Source organism: Aulonocara stuartgranti, assembly GCF_965226115.1.
Source record: "Aulonocara stuartgranti genome assembly, chromosome: 6".
Lineage (NCBI taxonomy): Eukaryota > Metazoa > Chordata > Actinopteri > Cichliformes > Cichlidae > Aulonocara > Aulonocara stuartgranti.
In genome coordinates this window covers 16,173,907-16,193,323 of record NC_138944.1, presented here as the reverse complement: position 1 = coordinate 16,193,323, position 19,417 = coordinate 16,173,907, and the positions used below count along the sequence as shown (strand labels likewise).

Genomic DNA, 19,417 nt, shown 5'->3' with positions numbered 1-19,417 from the left:
ACTGACTTAATTTTCCACTTTCCCTCAAGTAATTAATGCTTGTCACATCAAAGTATTTTATTTACATCAGATTACTTTAAAAAATCATGTTTGATGTACTAAAATTAATCTATTATCATAATATCAATATATTGCATAATGTCAATATATTTTAATATTTAACACCAACTTATTTTTATTTGCCAGTGGTACGCAATGATATTATGTAATGTAAACACATTGCAATTATGTTCTTGCAAGACAAATTATGGCTTTAAATCCTACTTAATTTTTTCAATTGAAATATTAACTGATCATTATTGACAAAAAAGGCAAAGACTGTGAGTGCTACTGAACAATACACCTTTATTAAACTGTAACAGCAGTGAAAGCAGCAATTCTGCCATGAACAAGTCCAAAATCGCATCCATAAACTTGTTAACACATTTTTAAAGATAGCCTGCAGAAATAGCTAGAAGACAAAGTTAGTTTGAGAATATATTTGCAAATGTTTCACAAAAAAGTGACCTTAGCAGCAAATAAAAGAAAGTGCTTATAGATGATCCTGTCATCTCTTACATATAACATTTGTATTAATTACACAATTGAAAATGTAAACTAAATTAAGACTACCTGAAAAAAAGCAACATGCTTTTATGAATAAATAGATTTACACAAATATAACTTGTGTATTATTTGACAACAGTTTCAGCTTCTGTACAAGTATTTACCTGTATAAGATTTCAACTAAGTTGAGCCTTAAATGACATTGTTACACAACTAATACCAAACACCTACATGAATTTTAATATTCATTTTAAACATGTAAGCAGGACATTAAGGTTGATTTAGAACATATTGTTAAAAATCGTCAGTAAAAATTTCTTACAACATGATACCAAAAGGAAAAATCATCCTGCATTGCAGTCACATGAGGGGAAAGCAATAAAAACATAAGCAGTATAACGTTACTGAACACAAAATGAAAAACTGCAAAGAATTGCAGAAGTGCAGTCTTTGACTTCTCAATGAAACAGATGGTTTTTTTAAAGCAAGAACTTTAGAGAGTTTAGCTCCATCCAGTTCCATGAAAACCTTCTGGAAAACATCAAAGTTGTAGCGAAGGTCAGCAGGGTAGGCAAGGTTTAATGCATACATGAGTCCAAATAGCATTATCACAGCAAATGCTACATTATCCAAATTCTTCGCCACCCTGATGCCTGCAAGGACAACTCTTGTTTATCTGCTGAAGCTCAAACAGTGGTGTCTTCAACAGTCTCACTGATGGCACGTTCTTCCATGCCCTGTAAAAAAGAAGCCATGTTAGTCATTTCATGCCAAGTAAGTAATATTACACACTGTGGAAAATCCAAAAAAAAGAAAAGAAAAAAAAGACAAGTACATACCACATACTCCTGGATAAGCATGCCAGCGCCTTCACCCATGTAGATACACACTCCCTTAACACACTCAGCATCAACATCTTCACACTGAAATGAAATGTATGTATATAGCATCTTCATTCAGCCCTTGTCCTTCATTTAAGTTTTACTAGTGTACTTTACATGAATGTTTTTAAAGTAAAGGCACACAAATTAATAATAGGTTTACTGGCAATTAATAATAAGTTGACAAAGTGAAGGTTAAAAAGACAAGCAGATGTAAAAATACAAAATGAGAGAATTTATCATGGGAAAACATTTGAAATCTTCCACAATTGTAAAGTTTCATCCAAAGAGGATCATGTTAAGTGAATGTTGAGGCTTTATCACTTACATTATCCATTTATGCCACAATTCTTTTCAGTATTAGTCCAAGCTCTCCTCTTCTGTTGACCAACTTCACCAGGTTGTCCAAGTGGAGAGCCAGCTGAGCCAGGAACTTTGTCTGAGGGGGGATGGTGGCAATTCTCTTAAACTCAGCGTTGATCTGAAAACATGAGCACAGAGGAATGAGCTTCAAAGGTTTAATACCTGGAAGAAGGCCGCAATCACTCATGCTGAAGAAATGGGCTGTCAAATAACAACTGTGCCTTAACCATTTTAGGTTAATACTAGAGATGGACCGATCCGATATCACGTATCGGTATCGGTCCGATACTGACCTAAATTACTGGATCGGATATCGGAGAAAAATAAAAAATGTAATCCGATCCATTAAATATCACGAAAGCACCTCACAAAACTTGCAACACGCCGTAACTCACCTCAGAAAGTTAGCACGTCGGAGCAGTATGCATCACGTGATAGAGCGGCTGTGGCATGCGGGACCTGTCGGTGGTCTGGATAGCATGTGGAGCTTCGCTAGCAACCCGGCATTTCATCTCCGACAAAGTTATCCCGAGAGAAGTAAAGCAAGTGTGTAAGTCCATCTCTGAATGTTTGTAAAGCATTCCTGCGTTAAGCTTAACAAACGATATATGGAGCGACTGCCTCTCCTGCTGCTACTTCAATCATGAAACTGCTTAACGATCAGCTGATCGGCTTTTCTGTCGCGAGTCTGTCTCTCTGGTTTGCTTTTGGCCCACTTTGCACCAGAAAGAGGAAACCAGCGGCTGAACAACAGCAGCACGTTTAAGCTTGATCAGCTATTGTTAGAATGTATTTAATATTACTTTCTACACCAGGATCTTTTTCTACGTAGCTGACGCTGGTAACTGTGCAGGGGCAGATCTAGCAAAGTTTAGCCAGGGGGGCCGATAGGGCATTAACAGGGAAAAGGGGGCACAAAGACATAGTTTTCTTTCTTATTCTCATTTAAAATGTCTAGCTTTTAATAAATAATTATCTGACACCCAAAGTTTTAATTTGATGTAAAATGAATAGAAGTCAATTACTGTATATAGTGACTATTAAGTCTAATATATACCCTAGTAAGCTATAGTACTTTTTACTTTGGGAAGGTACCATCTGTGCAGTCTGCAATTTTGTTGAAGAAAGATGTTGAATCTATTTAATATTTCTTGAAAAATAATTGATTTCTGTGCATTTTTTTTCACACTGCATCAAATTAAGGTTGATTACGTCGATTAAGCATCATGAGGTGGAGTGTGAGGGGTGGTTCCCTATTTTTTATTTATTTATTTTTGTTGCTGGGAGTTGGAACCCTATTAGTTAGGTTGCTCAATATTTACGCTAAGTACTCTTTAAAATACCAGAATAGGGAGGATGGTGTAGGCTTAAGTTTATTAGATTGATCAGTATTGCTGAACTATGAAACATTTTTTTTTGCATACAGGTATAACAGAATAGCTTTAGTGTAGTTGTTGTTTTAAACTTGAGTATGAACTTATACAAAATGCAGCAAGATATTTAAAAAAACAGTTTTGTTGATTAAAAAACACTATATCGGATTCATATCGGTATCGGCAGATATCCAAATTTATGATATCGGTATCGGACATAAAAAAGTGGTATCGTGCCATCTCTAGTTAATACCACAAGAACACCGTATATGAGGCAAACCTTACCTCATGGAAATCAATTAGAGCAGGCCATCTTGCTATGAAAGCCTCCATCATTGGTGCATCACGAACAACTTCATGTCTTCTGTATGAAAAAATCTTTTCCATCTTGAGTTTCACCAACTCTGTTACTCTTTTTTATGTCCATGTGGTGGGCTTTGGCATGTCAATAGCTTTAAGAGTCCCTTTGTCTGCTACTTCTGAAACTGAGGTAAGGTTAAAAAACTCATTCCCAAACAAGGAATCCATAAACTGAAGTCTGAAACTGCTCTGAAGACTTGACTTCAACAATGAGATCCTCAGTTGATTCAGGCGCTCCATTAGAGAGTGAGCCTTCGACAGGTTCCGTCAGCCAAAATAGTCTTTAGGACGATAGGACTCTGTAGGCAAAAAAGAATTACATATCAGACATTCAGAAAGAATCCTTTCAGTTTAGTTTTCATAAAGCTATCCATACCCAATACTCAAAGTTATAAAGATCAGACATAAAAAAAGAATTTATTTAATGAAATACATGCTACTAAAGCTATTACACTTATATGAACACCTTTTAATTCTATATGCCTTTTTAAAGTCACAATGTGGACTGATCCAATCTCATAGCCAACCAATGGATAAGTATCAAGGAGTTCACAGAGTGAATATTCTTGTGGATACTGGGCTGAGCTCAAAAGCTCTGTGGTGCTCTCTGTACCAGCCACCAAGCTCTCTGACAATGTAGAATATGCTGTGGTACAATGCAGATATGGTTTTTCAGTATTCTGGCAATCCACCTGCTGCCCTTTGGGCCAGTGCCATTCCATTTCTATAGGTTATGCCCTTTAATGTCACACACTGTGCAAGGTTGACCTCTAGAATGTCAGGGAATATGTACCTAATAATAATAATAAGCTATCTCCTCTTTAAGCAAATCCACTAGAAAGGCAGATACAGCTGAGACCTCTAATTCAGACTTGCCAAGAGATGGGGAGTTTAGATGGTAAGCTATCATCATCTGATGTTTTGACTTCTGTAATCATAAAGGTAAAAATTCCACCATCACAAAAAACATTAATTTTAATTGAAAAAAGATATTCCAGTCCAGAAGAGCATCAATGGTTTCTTTAAAGTACCAATCTTTCTCTCATTTATACATAATGTTTTGAGAAGCAGCTCACATATGTTCTACACAAAGAAGAAAAAAAGCGGGGGAAAGGGTCCTAATTTTTGTAAGGACAATGTTGGAAAATTCACAATACATCACTTAATAAGACATACTCTTTTGAACAAACTTATCTCCTTGTAGATATCTGCTGTATTATTTGGGCTTAACCAATAGAAAAGTCAAGTAAGTGACACTTCACCTAAAACAATGACTAAATGGGAAAAATGATTTGGCATTTATGGGCACAGGTTCTTAAACCCACGTCTAAGGTGGCAGGATCCTTATTATAACTTGAGTGTGTGTCCTCAGCAAGAATTAAGGTATGGCACTGTGCTCCCAGCTTCTTAAACTCTGACGGTTACAGCCAGACTAATTAGCCACTGTAGCCATAACTAGCACGAGTAACACAAACACGATTGTGCTCTCTCAGTGACGTTTTAACTTGCTAAGCCATCAAAAAACGTCAGTGCTCTCTGTCACATGCATAAATTCCATATCTGACTGACAACAGCTGCTTTCTCCGACTATGTGCAATTTGTTACTATTTTTCAGCTTTAGCCACAAAGCTAATACCAACTTTAGCTAGCACTGTAAAAACAACATGTAGATGCATTACAGACTACTATTTATATAGCATGCACTACAACAATTCTGTGAAAACATACCCAACTAAAACAAATGTATTTAAATTACTTACCTTCCCGGTATGCCTGACTCAGTGCCAAAGGTTGCATGTGGCTGAACAGTCTTCCAGAATCTGGCGGTCAATTGCGCTCTCCTTAAATTATGTTGTTGTCTTATTGGATAAGACTAGGTCTTATTATCCAATCATATTTAGTTGTTGTCTTTGAATATATTGCATCATTTCCAGTTGTGGTCAAACACAATTACAATGGTTTTAGTATTCTAATTTAGTCACTTTAAATCAATGCAAGAAAAATGAGTAGTCTCAGTATTGTTTATAATCAAGTAAATAGTACTTTATTTAATCATGTAAATAAGAGAAACATGAAAGGCTTGTGTAGCATTAACTAAATTCATTTGTGCAAATTCAAAAGCCTCCCAATTCCCATTTTTTCAGTGTGGCGTTAGCTTGCTAGTTTCCAGCTAAACATAATATACCATGTTCTGACTGATGGATTTCTGAAAAATTTAAATGTACAGCTCTGCTATCACTTCCAGCATAAATTAAGACAGAAAACTTGTCACTGTGCCCCCCCCCCCCTCTTTAATATTGACAGTTATAGCACAAACAGCAATACTATAAGGTACTATTAAAGGTACTCAGGGCCATGCAGAGATGTTTAAAGGGGCGGGTGCTCAAAGTTAAAAAGGGGCGTTTAAAACCAGGCTGAATAACAAAAACCCACATTTATCAAGAATCTAATATGGAATTGCATCATACTATATCACTGTCATCAGGTGGGAACAATGCAAAGCAAACGTAGCCTGTGTTTTACCTGATGAGCTACAATGTTGCTGTTGAGCGGTTGCTCCTGCTGCTAACAGTGCTGGAGGGCAGAGCTGTGCTGATCTGAGACTGTAGACATTAAGAAGTCCATAGGAGAGATGGTAGCTGATTAAACAAGTGCTATGAGATGATAACAATACAATGCAAAGATTGGAACCATAACACACCAGAAATAAACAACGCTCTGCCTGTGACTCACTCTTTGCCTCTCTTCCTCCTTTCATCTCCTCACTGATCTATCACTGTCCACTTGCTGTCCATCTGAGAACAAGGCACAATTTGCTATTGCATTAAACTATTATTTAATTATCCATACTTAAAAACTCTTGTACCTAATCCATAATAAAGTAACAATAGAAAATGTTATAGAACCAAATCATTGCAATTGTGTTTATTATTGTTTTAATACTTGAATACCTCTGCAATGCAACAACCTGTACATGTGTTAATGTTACCTGTCTTTTTAATCCAGCTGCTGAGGGATCCACAGTCTCTCACAGCTCCTTCTGTCAGTTTCCTCCTCATGTCCTTACTGGGCATGTGTGGTCAATGTTATATCATGTGTAATATATTAAACAAATCGATACATGTAAAACATGTACAAACACACGCACAATGACATTTTATACCTTCTTTAGAATACTAATACTAATTCTAATACACTATGGACACAAGTTTTCATCATGGTGCTGATACAGAATCCTTGCCTTGTTATTTACTCCTAGTGCTATAATAATAAAGTAATGAGAATTTAAAAAATAAAGTAATAAATATAAATAATGCATTTATGATGATATAATTTGTTTCACTATCAACTCTGTGCAAGGTAGAAAGCTTATTAAATGTTTAAACTGTAGAAATACAATAATTTTACTGCTGTAAAATCAGCATTTTGTCATTTTCCAAATATAAATCTAATATAATCTGTTTCTTCATGTATTTTTTTAAACACTGTAATTTTTTAAAATATCATGTTATAATGATCCATAATTATGTGGATTGGCATATCAGATAGTTTTTCGTGAAATATAAGTGCTCCAGAAAGGCAGGGAAAAGCCCTGTAACCTACTTTAAAACTAAATATGTTCTCTTGAACCGTGGACAAAGCTACAAACCCTTGACACCCTAACCCAGTTAGCTAGCAGCTAATGACCACCACTACTTGTGCAGTTAATAAAAGGACAGGTAATGTTTTGTTGTGCTGTTGCACACACAGCCAGCTCATTTGTTTCAATTAATCAGTTTCTACAAGACAACTTACCAGCGTGTACTTAATAACCTAATACTCCTGTGTGCCATAGACTATGGTGTATGCTGTACACCCTACTTACTGGTTTTTGTTGCATCAGTCTGTGTTGTGATTTCCATCAGGCTGAGTTAGTTTTTGTTTTATTTTAAAACAAAAACAATAAACTTCCACTTTCAATCAAAACAAATAGCGCATGTATTAACTTACGTTGTTTGTGAATAGGACTGAAAGGTGACGTGAAATAACGTGCTAAAATGACGGTCATCAGAAAAGTTTGCAAAAAGACCCCAACACTTACCCGTACTTTCTGTTTAGTGCGCCAGCGTCAGGTAAATAACACCCCAATGTAATCACCTGAGGTGCAGGAAAATCTAAACACCTGTGCCACCAGAACAAATAAACAAAACATAAACATTCAATTTGGCTCTTACAATACTGGCCCCTAATTATTCTTCTTCAAATCATAATTACAAAATAATCAAGTCTTACAACTTTTGCTGGTTTATAAAGAATTCCAATTACCCTGTAGTGCAAAATTGACCAGTACCACTACTTATAACACCACGGTTCACCATCTGTGAAGTTAATAACCCATAAGTAAAAAAAGTAAGCCACTTGGAGATGATTAAGTAATTCAAGTTTGTTAAAGTTCTCTGCTTCCTGCAAAAGACAGACTTTATTTATAGCTCTATTTAAGAACAAATCCTTTTTTGTCCTGAATTGTCTCTTCAATTTTTCCAGTTATCCAGGAATTCCATTGTGCTGAACCATCAACAATGAACACAATGTGTCCTGGCATGAAGTTTCGTCTTGGATTGCACCATTTCTGTCTTTGTTGCAGTTGTGGAAGATATTCCTTAATCCACTTTTCCAGAATAAATCCAACATATATTGGACTTATTTCCATGTGCGGTGAGCATATATGTCATCTTTCTGAAAACATCCTGGTGGTAGTAATGGTGCAGTCTTAAGAAGCAACAGGTGGTTCTGGGTAAGTGCTTCAAGGTCATTTGGATTTGTAGAAGCCTTTGTGGGACGAGCATTCAAAAAGCTTCAGCTTCACATAAAGCAGTCCTGAGACCCTCTTCATCAAGACTTTGTACATTTAAGGTGGAATTGAGAATTTTTCTCACAGATCCTGTCTTTCCCATACACCTCCATGAAGGGAGCGAGCTGGGGGATGGAAAGTCCATTTAATGCCCTTTTGGAGAAGTGTACATCATATAACAGTAAGGCCAACATTTCTTGACTGCTCTGTCAAGCCACAGATCAAACATACAGTTCCATCAGTTATTCAGGCTTTAGACAGTTCTACGTATTCCGTATCATTGTCTAAGTGACGTTAATATATATTTTGTAAAGCATTATAAAACCATAAAAAGATCATTGTATGTCTGTATGTGTTGGGAACAACAGATTTACACACATACCACATAACAACGTGGTGCTATCCCCAAAATATATAATAAACATGAGAAGTGGAAGTGAGAATAAATGCTGTTTAACTGCAAATAAATGCTGTTTAACTGCAAAGCAATACAATTACTGTATGGACAACACATGATTGTGTTATATGTACACAAACATTTCCTCAGTCAACCAAGTGAAATCAGAAGTCTTCACTTTCTAGTCTGGTGTGATTGTTTGTAAATGACTTGGCTGTAACGGTTCCCTGCCTCGTTGATCTTGGCTTGATTCAAAGATGGGTTTTTTTAAGCTCAAGACTTTATTCTTTATATACAGAGTTTAAGTGAATAAAGGTCTTATGGGTTGTCTGCTAAATCGCAGTAATACAGGGTATGTTTGGTTATACACTGTGTTTGCAATAGGTAAATACAAATAGCGCAAATAGCGAATAAGGAAGTGTTGCATTAAATTGATACAGTATAATCATCTGGTGTGTGGTGCCTCCTGCTGAGAGACAAAGAAACAGCATTAGGGCATTAGACTTTTGATATGTATTTGTCTTATACATATTTTGATGCATGTTGGTATTCTTATCAGTATATGGTGGCCTGTAAACATGTGAGAAGTGCAATCTACAGAAAGATTTAACATCACAATCTGAATGATGTCTTAAAACCAAGTGTTAAATACAGACAGATTACTGTGATGTACATACCTGCCTACAGATTCACTTCAGGTCTGTAAACTGGAATGATTTAAAACACTGTTTAAGATTTTACTTATATAGACGTTCAGGACATACAAGCACAGACGGATATCCTGCTGTAAGTGTCTCAAACAGAAATCTTGGCCTTTTGAAAACTGGAAATGTTCAGTGTGATACTGGAGGAAGGAAGTAGAAGAGCAGTAAATCCAGTATATCCAAAGATTTACGTACCCGTACGAGGTTCAGTAGAGCACTTCTGGACCTCTGTCAAAAAGAGAGAAAAAAAGTTACAAGACAGTATTTGGTAAAAAAAAAAAAATTACTGTAGATATCTATACTTGTATTTTATCACCTGTATGAGACAGCTTATGATGCCTATTAAGAAAAATTATTGAAAAAGTAACCTGATTAAACTTGATTAAAGTTTACAGTAGCCTCATTTAATCCAATAAAATAACAAAAGGAGTGCATTTTCCCATCCTGAAAAAAAGGTGTTACAGGTTTTTCATCTTCACTTTAGCATTTGTCTGTAAGAATTTTCCTTCATGAGTAGCAACATTAACAGCTGAATAATGTGTTGATTAGTGGCATTTCTCAATGTTACAGTGGATACATCTAGCGAGCACCTTGTGGTAAGTTAAATTGTAAAGGAGTTTTTAAACAGTGGGTCTTGATTCTCAGAAAAACTAAAATATTAAATATGTTCAAACATCAACAATTCTGGATAGTTACATTTATTTTCTATATGTGATTCTTCTTAAAAAGACAGTTCATTTAAACAGGTGTAATCCATCAGATAAGAGAAACGAGGAACGCGTACTCACGTTGAGCTCTCCATCTGTAGAACAACAGCACACACAGCAATCCTACCATCAGTGAACCAGTTACCACCAGACGGACAACTATTTTGCAGATCTCTATTGGCTCTGGACCTTGTCCAACAACAGAAAAAAATAGTGAGCTAATCTCTAAAATTAGGAAACACAAGAATACATGATAATTGTTGGTCTTTTAGTTCTCCCTGTTATAATATACTAAACTACATTCAATGTCTCTTTACCTGTCAGAGGGGAATGTACAAATTGAGCATTTCCTTTATTTTGAAACAATAATCATGTAGAAGTAGAGAGTAAAGAAGAAACAAAATGGCAGGCATTACTTGCAGTATTGTGACGGATAATAGGATTGTGAGGAGAGTGCCTGGGATAGTTAATGAATGGGTGGGGGAATTTTCTATAAAACAACAAGCATTAGCCAGTCTGGTCTGGCCTTTAACACCAGACTGTTTTAAGTGTTCAATACGATGTTGGTCAGAAACATCTGTTTTATTTTTTTAGACGTAAAAAAGAGAATTGAAATACAATTTATATTTTTTTAAATGTGTAAACCCTTTACTGTTTTTCCCCCCTAGTTGTATATTGGTTTCTCTTCTTCTTACTTTTGCACCTTTGTGGTCCAGCTAGCCGATTTCACTGTGCAAGAAACTGCACAATGACAATAAAAAGCTCTAAGTCTATTAGAGTTTATTGTTCAATACAATCTGATGTGACACAAATACAAACTTATTCTACAGATGAATTCTCATATTTGATTGTATATCCCAGCAAATATCCCCTATCAGAGCCCTGGGCCATGCACTGGAGGCACTGTGGGGAGCCCCACAAGAACTCCTCACTGTAGCTACTCTTCATGAGCTCCCCATAGGTTTCTGTCATTAACTGTGGATGTCCACAGAATTCCCTCTTGGGAGCCCCAAAGGGCAAAACTGCTTTGGACCCTGTATGTGCACACTCACTTGAGATCCACATAGAATGTGTGGGTTTGCCCTGCTCACACAGCTGAACACACCTACCAGCTGTGGGCATGGGCATCTTTGCTGGGAATATGATATAAAGTATCACGTGTGGTGCATAATTTTGTGTAATAAAGTATACCTGAAGGAGGTGTTAGTCTTGGTGGTGCTGGCATTTCAAATATGATCTCATCCTCTTTGACTCCACTGGCATTTAACACAACACAGGTATACCTCTGGAAAGTGGATCCTCTAAACAAATGGAGTCTGCCTGTGAGTTGAAACAAACCATCGTCTGACTGTGTCACCTCCATTTCAGAGCTTCCTGTCCAGTCATGTTTCTCTTCATCAAACCAGTGAATTGTTCCCTGTGGGTAGCCTCCACGAGACTCACAGATCAGGGTACTGTCTGTATTTGGGACAATTTTCTCAGGGATGGAGTATACAGTCAAGATACTGTATCTGGCTGCAGAGACAAAATGGGAAGCACAATCACTGAGCTGAACATTGCACCTTGACATTAATAAAATAACATCTTTAAAAGATGTGATTATTATAATAGCTGATATGTAAAAGCTGTCAGCAGTAATTTTCTCAGGTGTAGTGTGCTGTATTTGGCTAAAGAAATAAAAACGTAATTACAAAGATGAAGACTGCACTTTGTTTTTAATTAAATAAAATAATAATAATAATAATAATAATATGTAATAGCCATAGTCCTTTATATGTGATAAAAAATGTAATTCAATTTCTTATTTAAAATCTTGATTTAATAAGTCTGTGCTAAAATGTTGTAATATATGTCAGTTTTACCTTGGACTTCAAGGTTAGTGACTATGCTGTCATCACCACTATCTGTAATCACCATGCACTTGTAATCTCCATCATCTGCCACTGCAGTGTTGGTGATGAGCAGAGATACATTCATGTTCTTCTCGTCCCATGATGGTTCAGCAAACCTGTAGCCTCTCTTTGGCTGGTCCAATTTCCCTCTATTAAAACCCAACACGAGATCACCTTCGTCTTCTGGAGAGGTCAGTTTTTTCCAAGCAACCATACGAATATTTGGATCAGTTACAAACTGTCCTGTTTTAACGACACACTCCAGCAGTGACTGTTGGCCATAGTGTCCTACATTTTTAGTTTTGCATTCCACTTTTATAAAATCTGTAGAAACAGAAAGTAAAATTAGATGTGACGTTACATGAGTAGAGAGCACACTAAGTTCTCAGATTATGAATAAACTTACCATCAATCTTAACTGCACTGATGCAGAGGACAATGAAAATGAATAAAGGAGTGCCACCGTAGGCCATGATTATTTACCTGAAATGACAGTTAAAATTAACAGGCTCAGTTTGCAACTGTTTTACATCAAAGGGATCTGCTTTTTTTTTTTCCATCCATCCATTCGCTTATCCTTTTCAGGGTCGCGGGGGGCGCTGGAGCCTATCCCAGCTGTCATAGGGCGAGAGGCGGGGTACACCCTGGACAGGTCGCCAGTCTGTCGCAGGGCCAACACACAGGGACAGACAACCATTCACACTCACTCGCACATTCACACCTAGTGGCAATTTGGATTATCCAATTAACCTATCCCCACAAGGTGCATGTCTTTGGATGGTGGGAGGAAGCCGGAGTACCTGGAGGGAACCCACGCAAACACGGGGAGGACATGCAAACTCCACACAGAAAGACCCCGGCCTGATGGTGGAATTGAACTCAGGACCTTCTTGCTATGCGGCAACAGTGCTAACCACCATGCCACCGTGACGTTTTTTTTTTGTTTTTTTTTACAAATTAAACAACAGGGTGCAAAATGCATTTAAGTGATTCAAAGTAAAAGCTACTTTTCCTACTCTCTTATCCAAGAGAAGTGAGAGTGTGTAGCTCTACATATTGGATTTGGCAGAATTTTGTATCTAATGGTGCATCATGTCCTTCTTGATGTAATCCCCAAGTTATTTATGTGTCCTCTTGCACTCAAACCAGGGAAAATTGTGTGTAAGCATACATTTAAACAATATTGATGCTTCTGGTGAAACAGAAAAACTGTTAAATGACTCTCTAACTATGCTAGCACTCCTCTTTATGCTTGTGTCACTTCCACACTTGCTCTTTCACTAACCTCACCTCCCATCTTGCCCATCTTTTAAGCAGAATGAGCAGATGTGGATAATTTCTTTGATTAAACCTGGTCAGGTCAAACCTGTCATCATAATATGTATGGACTCAGAAACAGAAACCTAAGAGTAAGTGAAAGTTCTCATAATGTTCCCCTGCCACTGAGAGTATACCTCTATTTCTCTGGTAAACTTTTTCAAGCGGCTAGCCAAGGCTGTGAGTCTTTGCTTTGCAGTTTCCAAGGCCTCAGGTATGGACAGCTTGCTGTACTTCTTTCTGCAGCTCCCATAGCTGGCTAACCTCCCTCTGTTCTACCTTGAGTTTGACCTCTGGTCTCCTTCTCCATGGAGGGTACTGCTCCTTGTGGCTGTTCAACTTGTAACCAAGCATCTCACTGTTCACTGCTGCCATAGTGTAGATCAGCTGGGTAGTCTTGGTATTGGTCGTGGTCCATAGTGCTGCATACACATCATCTAAGGCATAGGTGTCAAACTCTGGCCCGCAGGCCAAATTTGGCCCGCAGCCTAATTACATTTGGCCCGCGAAGCCATACCAAATTACTATTAGAGCTGGCCTACTGGTATTATACAGCTAATATATATATTGTTTAGTATTAAGCTTTGCTTGTTCCATATTCAGTTTTTCAGCAAAACGTGTTTGAGTCCATAAGAAAAGATTCATTCTTATATCTGGAGGAATAAATATATTTCAATAAATATTAACATTAGCCCGCGACTTTGTTCCAGTTTTGAATTTTGGCCCACTGTGTATTTGAGTTTGACACCCCTGATCTAAGGGTACTTCACGTAGCCTTGGTAACCAGCTACGAAGTATCCAGGTTTCAAGACCTGGATACTTCGTCCTGGCTCCCCCTTGCCATAGCATTTGTGTTGTACCTTGTCGATCTCTAGCCGTTCCTTCTTCTGAATTTTGGAACGCTGAGCTACTAGTTGTTTCAACGTCAGTAGTGTGGTATCGTGTCTACAGCAGTGACAACATATACTGACTTTTTTTTAAACCACAGAACACACACACACATATATATATATATATACACACACACACACACACACACACACACACAGGAAAGACAGCGAGCACGGTTTCCTGAATGATTTAATATGAAGTGATGATGTGTTTATTAGAAAGAGCCCTTAATTTATATGTGTAGATAGTTTGTGTCTGTTTAATTTGTTTTTTGGGTTGTTGTTTTTTTCAGTTTTGCAAAATTCCAAACACCACAGAGTAGTGGTCATCCCCACACTAACAGGGTAAGTGGTGTGTATATGTTTTGTTTTGTTTTTAACAAAATCTATTAAATCATTAAATCTGTGAGCTTTAACATAGCACATTCAATCTCAGAGATTAAAAAAGGTAAACATGGAATCATGTAATAAACTACATGATTCCAGCTAAGTTGGAATCTAAAGACAAGGAACTGATGTTGTGCTGAAGTAAAGTAAGTAAAACCTTATGAGTTATTTTTTTCATGTGATTATCTCATAGAGTTGAGAACATGATGACACCTATGTTTAAATTCTGTAGAAAAGCATTTTCATAATTTTAAAGAAAATAGGTTTAGTGATAAGGATAACACTGCCCATGCAGTTATATCCATTAGAGGGCACTATAAGTATGAACATGTCCTAAAACATGTACAAGAACATGTGCTTCACTTACTCTTACTCTTCACTTACTCTCTTAGGAATACCAAAGAGTAAGGCAAGACACAGAAAACAAGATCGTTGGCTATTTTAAGAAGGTGGTAGTGCAAGCTGGTATGAAAAAAGTTTCAGATTTACAGTGTTGTGCAAAGTTCTGAGGCAACTCATGAGTGACGTTTACACCTGACGGCATGTCCGTGTGGGTGCCGTCGGGTGCTGAAAGCAGACATCTCACATTATGAAGCAACAACTTTAGTCAGTCTCCAAAATTCACAGAACCAGAAACAAAAGACCAGAAAAATCGATTCAAGATTTCATCAATCGTTATTGCATTATTCAAACTAAAATCAATGCAATTTTTAAAACCCACCCTTACTGACTAAATATCAGGTTTTTGGAAGTACTCTGTGAGACACATACCAAACATTAAAATTATATTAATTTAAACCACAGGGTCATTATGTAAACAAGGAAATCAAACACAAAATAAACTCTTAAATATATAAATATGAAAAGTACATGTAAGAAAAGTAAATGGACATACTACCTGAATGTCTGCAGCAGTGACAACATATACTGACTTGTTTTTTTAAACCAGAGTATATAAATACACACAGAGACAGGAAAGACAGCGAGCACAGTTTCCTGAATGATTTAAAATGAAGTGATGATGTGTTTCATCATGCGAGACAAAAGAGTTATATTACTTTTGGCTGTAACCAAATGACACAAAGTTTAGCTGTAAGCACTGTGGAAGTCAGCATAAGCCGAGAAATCCTAAAAAGAATGGAAGGAATTTTATTAGAAAGAGCCAGAAAGGGACTTATTTACCTAGACGATTGAGCACGCATCAAGAAGTGCCCATGTAGTTATATCCATTAGAGGGCACTCTAAGTATGAACATGTCCTTAAGCAAGTACAAGAACATGTACTTCACTTACTCTTAGATAAGTGAAGGAAGAGAAAACAAGACTGTTGGCTATTTTAAAAAAGTGGTAGTGCAAGCTGCTATGAAAGGAGTTTATGTCTAATCATTGTCAGAGACAAGACAGATACAATGAAATGTGTAGATGAGGAAAAAAGATGATTAAATGATTTAAAAAAAATTTTAAAAAGGAAATGACTAAAATGTGTCAAACAATATAAAAGCAAAAACACAAGAATCAGATCACCATCAATTATTTTAATTCATGTCATTCATTCACATTATGAATTACGTAGAGTGCAACATGGATAATAAAAAGGCCAAAGAAGTGAGGCTATTTTAGTTAATCTTTTAATTTACATAGCTTTAAGATCAGAGTTACAGTACTGTGCTGAGTTCTGCATCAGTCTTTTTTTATATTTTGCTAAGATACATATATATGTATATGGAAATACAGTAAACAAAGCAAAAAAAATGTTTAAACATTTCTATCGATCTTGAAAGTTATTTTTGGTATGACCACTTTTACTCTTCAGCACAGCCTGAAATCTCAGTAAGAAGTAGAATTGTTAAGTGATATCAATAATGGAATCGGAATTGCTAAATTCTTATTTATTCCCATCCCTTGATATAACAGTTCAGTATATGGATCTGGAATCTGGTGCTTCCTGCAGAGGGTGGGGGAGGGGGGGGGGGGCATTACAGTGAGATATTAAAAATGTATATGCCTACTATTACAAGTGTCTTACAGAGTAATAATGGAAACATTAGTAGAACAAAATGTTATTTTTACACACCTGTTTCATCTTCTGATTCAGTTGTAGGAATCACACACTGATCAGTAGGGATGGGTATCGTTTAGGTTTTATCCGATACCAGTACCAAACCGGTACTTTTGAAACGGTGCCGGTGCTTAAACGGTGCTCGAACCGGTGCTTAAAGAATGGAGAGCACACACTTTGTCCAAAAACCTCTCATGTTTAGCTGTTCTTTTTGTAAAAAGATAACAATGTTAGCCTTTTCTGCAGGTATAGGGCATATATGGTATCACTCTTGGCTGGAAGCAGTGCTTAAACAATGGAGAAAAACCACAAACTTTAATCAAAAACCTCTCATGTTTAGCTGTTTCCCTCTTTTTCTTTGGTCATTTTAGCCTTTTTGGCGAGGGTGAAGGGAGCATCTGCCATCAAACAAGAAGACAGCCGCATATAACTACAACGGTGTTTGCTAGTTCACCTTACATGCATTAATTTAATAACGTGGTTAGCCTACTCAATGTAAATTACACACGGACAACATTAAGCTAGTCACACAGAGAAGAACGGCTGCTAACTCCGGGTCCGATAACAGACACGACACACGAAGTAGATGTGCTCGGTGTGAGGTCTCGCAGCAAGCTATCAAATACGGCGCATTTCTCGGCTTTTAAAAAAACGCTATGCGTCGCCAGGTGTTTCATCAGATTCGAGGTGTTACCTCCTTTGCACAGTATCACCTTAAAGCACTTGTTGCAGGCTGCTGAGTTTGCATCTTTTGCTGTGGAGTACAGCCAGACTTTTGACCGCTTCGCCTTGGGCATTTTTAATCTGTAGCTCTGCTCTAAAAGAACATACATACCTGGGCCTGCCTACTACCCTTGGAAAGGTAAAATGATTGGCTAGAATTCAAAGTGTGTGACATCTCAGGGAAAAAAAGCACCGAAATGTGCACTGCTTTTCGGTCTGGTTACTACCGTTTATGTCAGAACCATAATGGCACCGGATACTGGTACCCATCCCTACTGATCAGCTTTAAAGATTTATAACACTAAGTGTTTACCATAGGGAGATGTAAAAACCATGAAAAAACAAGTTCATGACATGCAAATTGACTGGATACCCACTGTAAGTGTCTGAAATGGAGCCAGATGACCTTTAAGTGTTCATGATATGTGACCAAAACAAAATGTTTTCCCAAGATCAAGAAAGTGGATGTCCAGTATGAAACTTTACTTTCTGAAAGGACAAATAAGAAGAAACAGTAAAGTTTGTTGCACAAATGGCTTGTTAGTCCATAGTGTCAATCGTTGGTAATGAGCAGCATGTAAAGCTGGTGAATTTAGGGGCTAAATTCCAAACACTTATTTCAAGAAGCTCAAAACGATTTGAGATCATAAATCTTTCACTTGTGAGTTTAGCTATATATCTCAAAGTGTTACTGAACTAGTCAAACATTTCATGATGTAAAACTGTTCTGAAAATCAAATCAAGCAAAAGACTTTAAATAATTTAAATTACTTGTAGACGGATAAACCCAAACACTGGTGTTGAGATCTGTTTGTTTTTTGTTGTTATTCTATAGCTTTAGTTTTGTTTATTATTGTTGGCTTAATTTTGTTCATGCGTTTATCGTTCTGCGTTGAATAAGAGTCATTTTCTGTCTTGAGCTCATTGCAGAGGTGGCTCTCGGGTGTTGTTGTGTATAACTGTATGATTGAAACCATGCTGGTCATGGCACCAACATGAGGAGCCATGGGTGAACACGGCTGGTGGGGAAAGTCACCAGGCTGAAGAAAAAAGGAGAATTTCTGTAGGTTTGCTGCAGGTTTAGCCTTTGTGGAAGCAAAAACTCATGTGTGGCAGGAGTTCAGGGAGGGAGGGTAAAGGGCTTTAAGCCTTAAAGGAGTTCTCGGAATTTGTCTGGTGACTTCAAAAGGGAAAATCAGCGCTTGGCTCAGGCCTTGTTTGGTCAGGGAGGAGAAGTGTTGAGTGGGGATATTGCCCATTGTATATGGGAACACCTTGCTTAGCCTTATGCCAAAACAACCAGATTTCAGATAAGTGATGGATGGATGGATGAATTGTTAAAACATCAGTAGTTCTACATGTGGTTTTGTCTGTCAGTAGATGCAGTTCATTTAATGACATACAACGCATCAATTCATTTTAACCAAAACAAAGAACAAGTGATCTGTACTCACATTGAAATCACCTTCTATAGGAGGGTATAATGGACATACAACTGTTCTGAAATCAAGATTGACTTTGCTGTTGCTGACTTTGTATGTCATTGTTGAAATCAATAAAACAAAGTTGGAAAAAGAAAAAAAATAGAAATCACCTTCTATAGAACAGCAGTGCAACCAACCATTCTACGATCAACAATCCAAAGCCAACCAGAAAAGCAACTACTCTGGGTGAGTCTGTGGGTTTTAAACATTTAAAGGAAAGACACATGGACTGCTAACTCTGAAAGGAAATAAAGTGTGATTTAAGTCACTCATTAACTCACAATAATACATGAACTCAGGACACTCAACAGAAACTCACCTCAGCTGCCACCCCATGTGGGAGTGAAGGTAGGTAATGGAGCAGGGCTTGTCTCTGGCTGGATTTCTACCTCTTGGGCAAGATCCTGCAGCCCATCTGTGTCAATATGCTGGCATTCAGTTTGACTATCTCGAGATAAACCTTTTAACTCAACTTTAAAGCTATTCTACAGTTGAATTATGAAT

General features: G+C 37.3%; 1 protein-coding gene and 1 long non-coding RNA gene across 4 annotated transcripts in view; one reads left to right on the top strand and one right to left on the bottom strand.

Moving 5' to 3' along the window:
* LOC309708134 overlaps nucleotides 1-8,135 on the top strand; it is a 29,628-nt gene extending 21,493 nt beyond the window's left edge. The window contains exon 3 of the long non-coding RNA XR_014277176.1: nucleotides 8,048-8,135. This is a non-coding gene — a long non-coding RNA (uncharacterized lncRNA). The remainder of the gene's footprint in view (nucleotides 1-8,047) is intronic.
* LOC309708126 (CD276 antigen homolog) lies at nucleotides 7,946-18,946 on the bottom strand. 3 transcript variants are annotated; one of them, XM_082535905.1, is made up of 8 exons: nucleotides 15,547-18,946; nucleotides 12,461-12,537; nucleotides 12,025-12,378; nucleotides 11,354-11,677; nucleotides 10,244-10,351; nucleotides 9,651-9,683; nucleotides 9,429-9,458; nucleotides 7,946-9,220 (listed from the first exon to the last, which is right to left on the bottom strand). In XM_082535905.1, the coding sequence occupies exons 2-7, from the start codon at nucleotides 12,525-12,527 to the stop codon at nucleotides 9,433-9,435; spliced, it is 912 nt and encodes a 303-aa protein (XP_082392031.1). In that variant the 5' UTR covers nucleotides 12,528-12,537; nucleotides 15,547-18,946; the 3' UTR covers nucleotides 7,946-9,220; nucleotides 9,429-9,432. The 3 variants fall into 3 exon arrangements, with proteins under 3 accessions (XP_082392031.1, XP_082392032.1, XP_082392030.1); XM_082535906.1 differs by having other exon boundaries at nucleotides 7,946-9,217; XM_082535904.1 differs by having other exon boundaries at nucleotides 7,946-9,458.
* Between the last annotated feature and the right edge of the window lie 471 nt (nucleotides 18,947-19,417).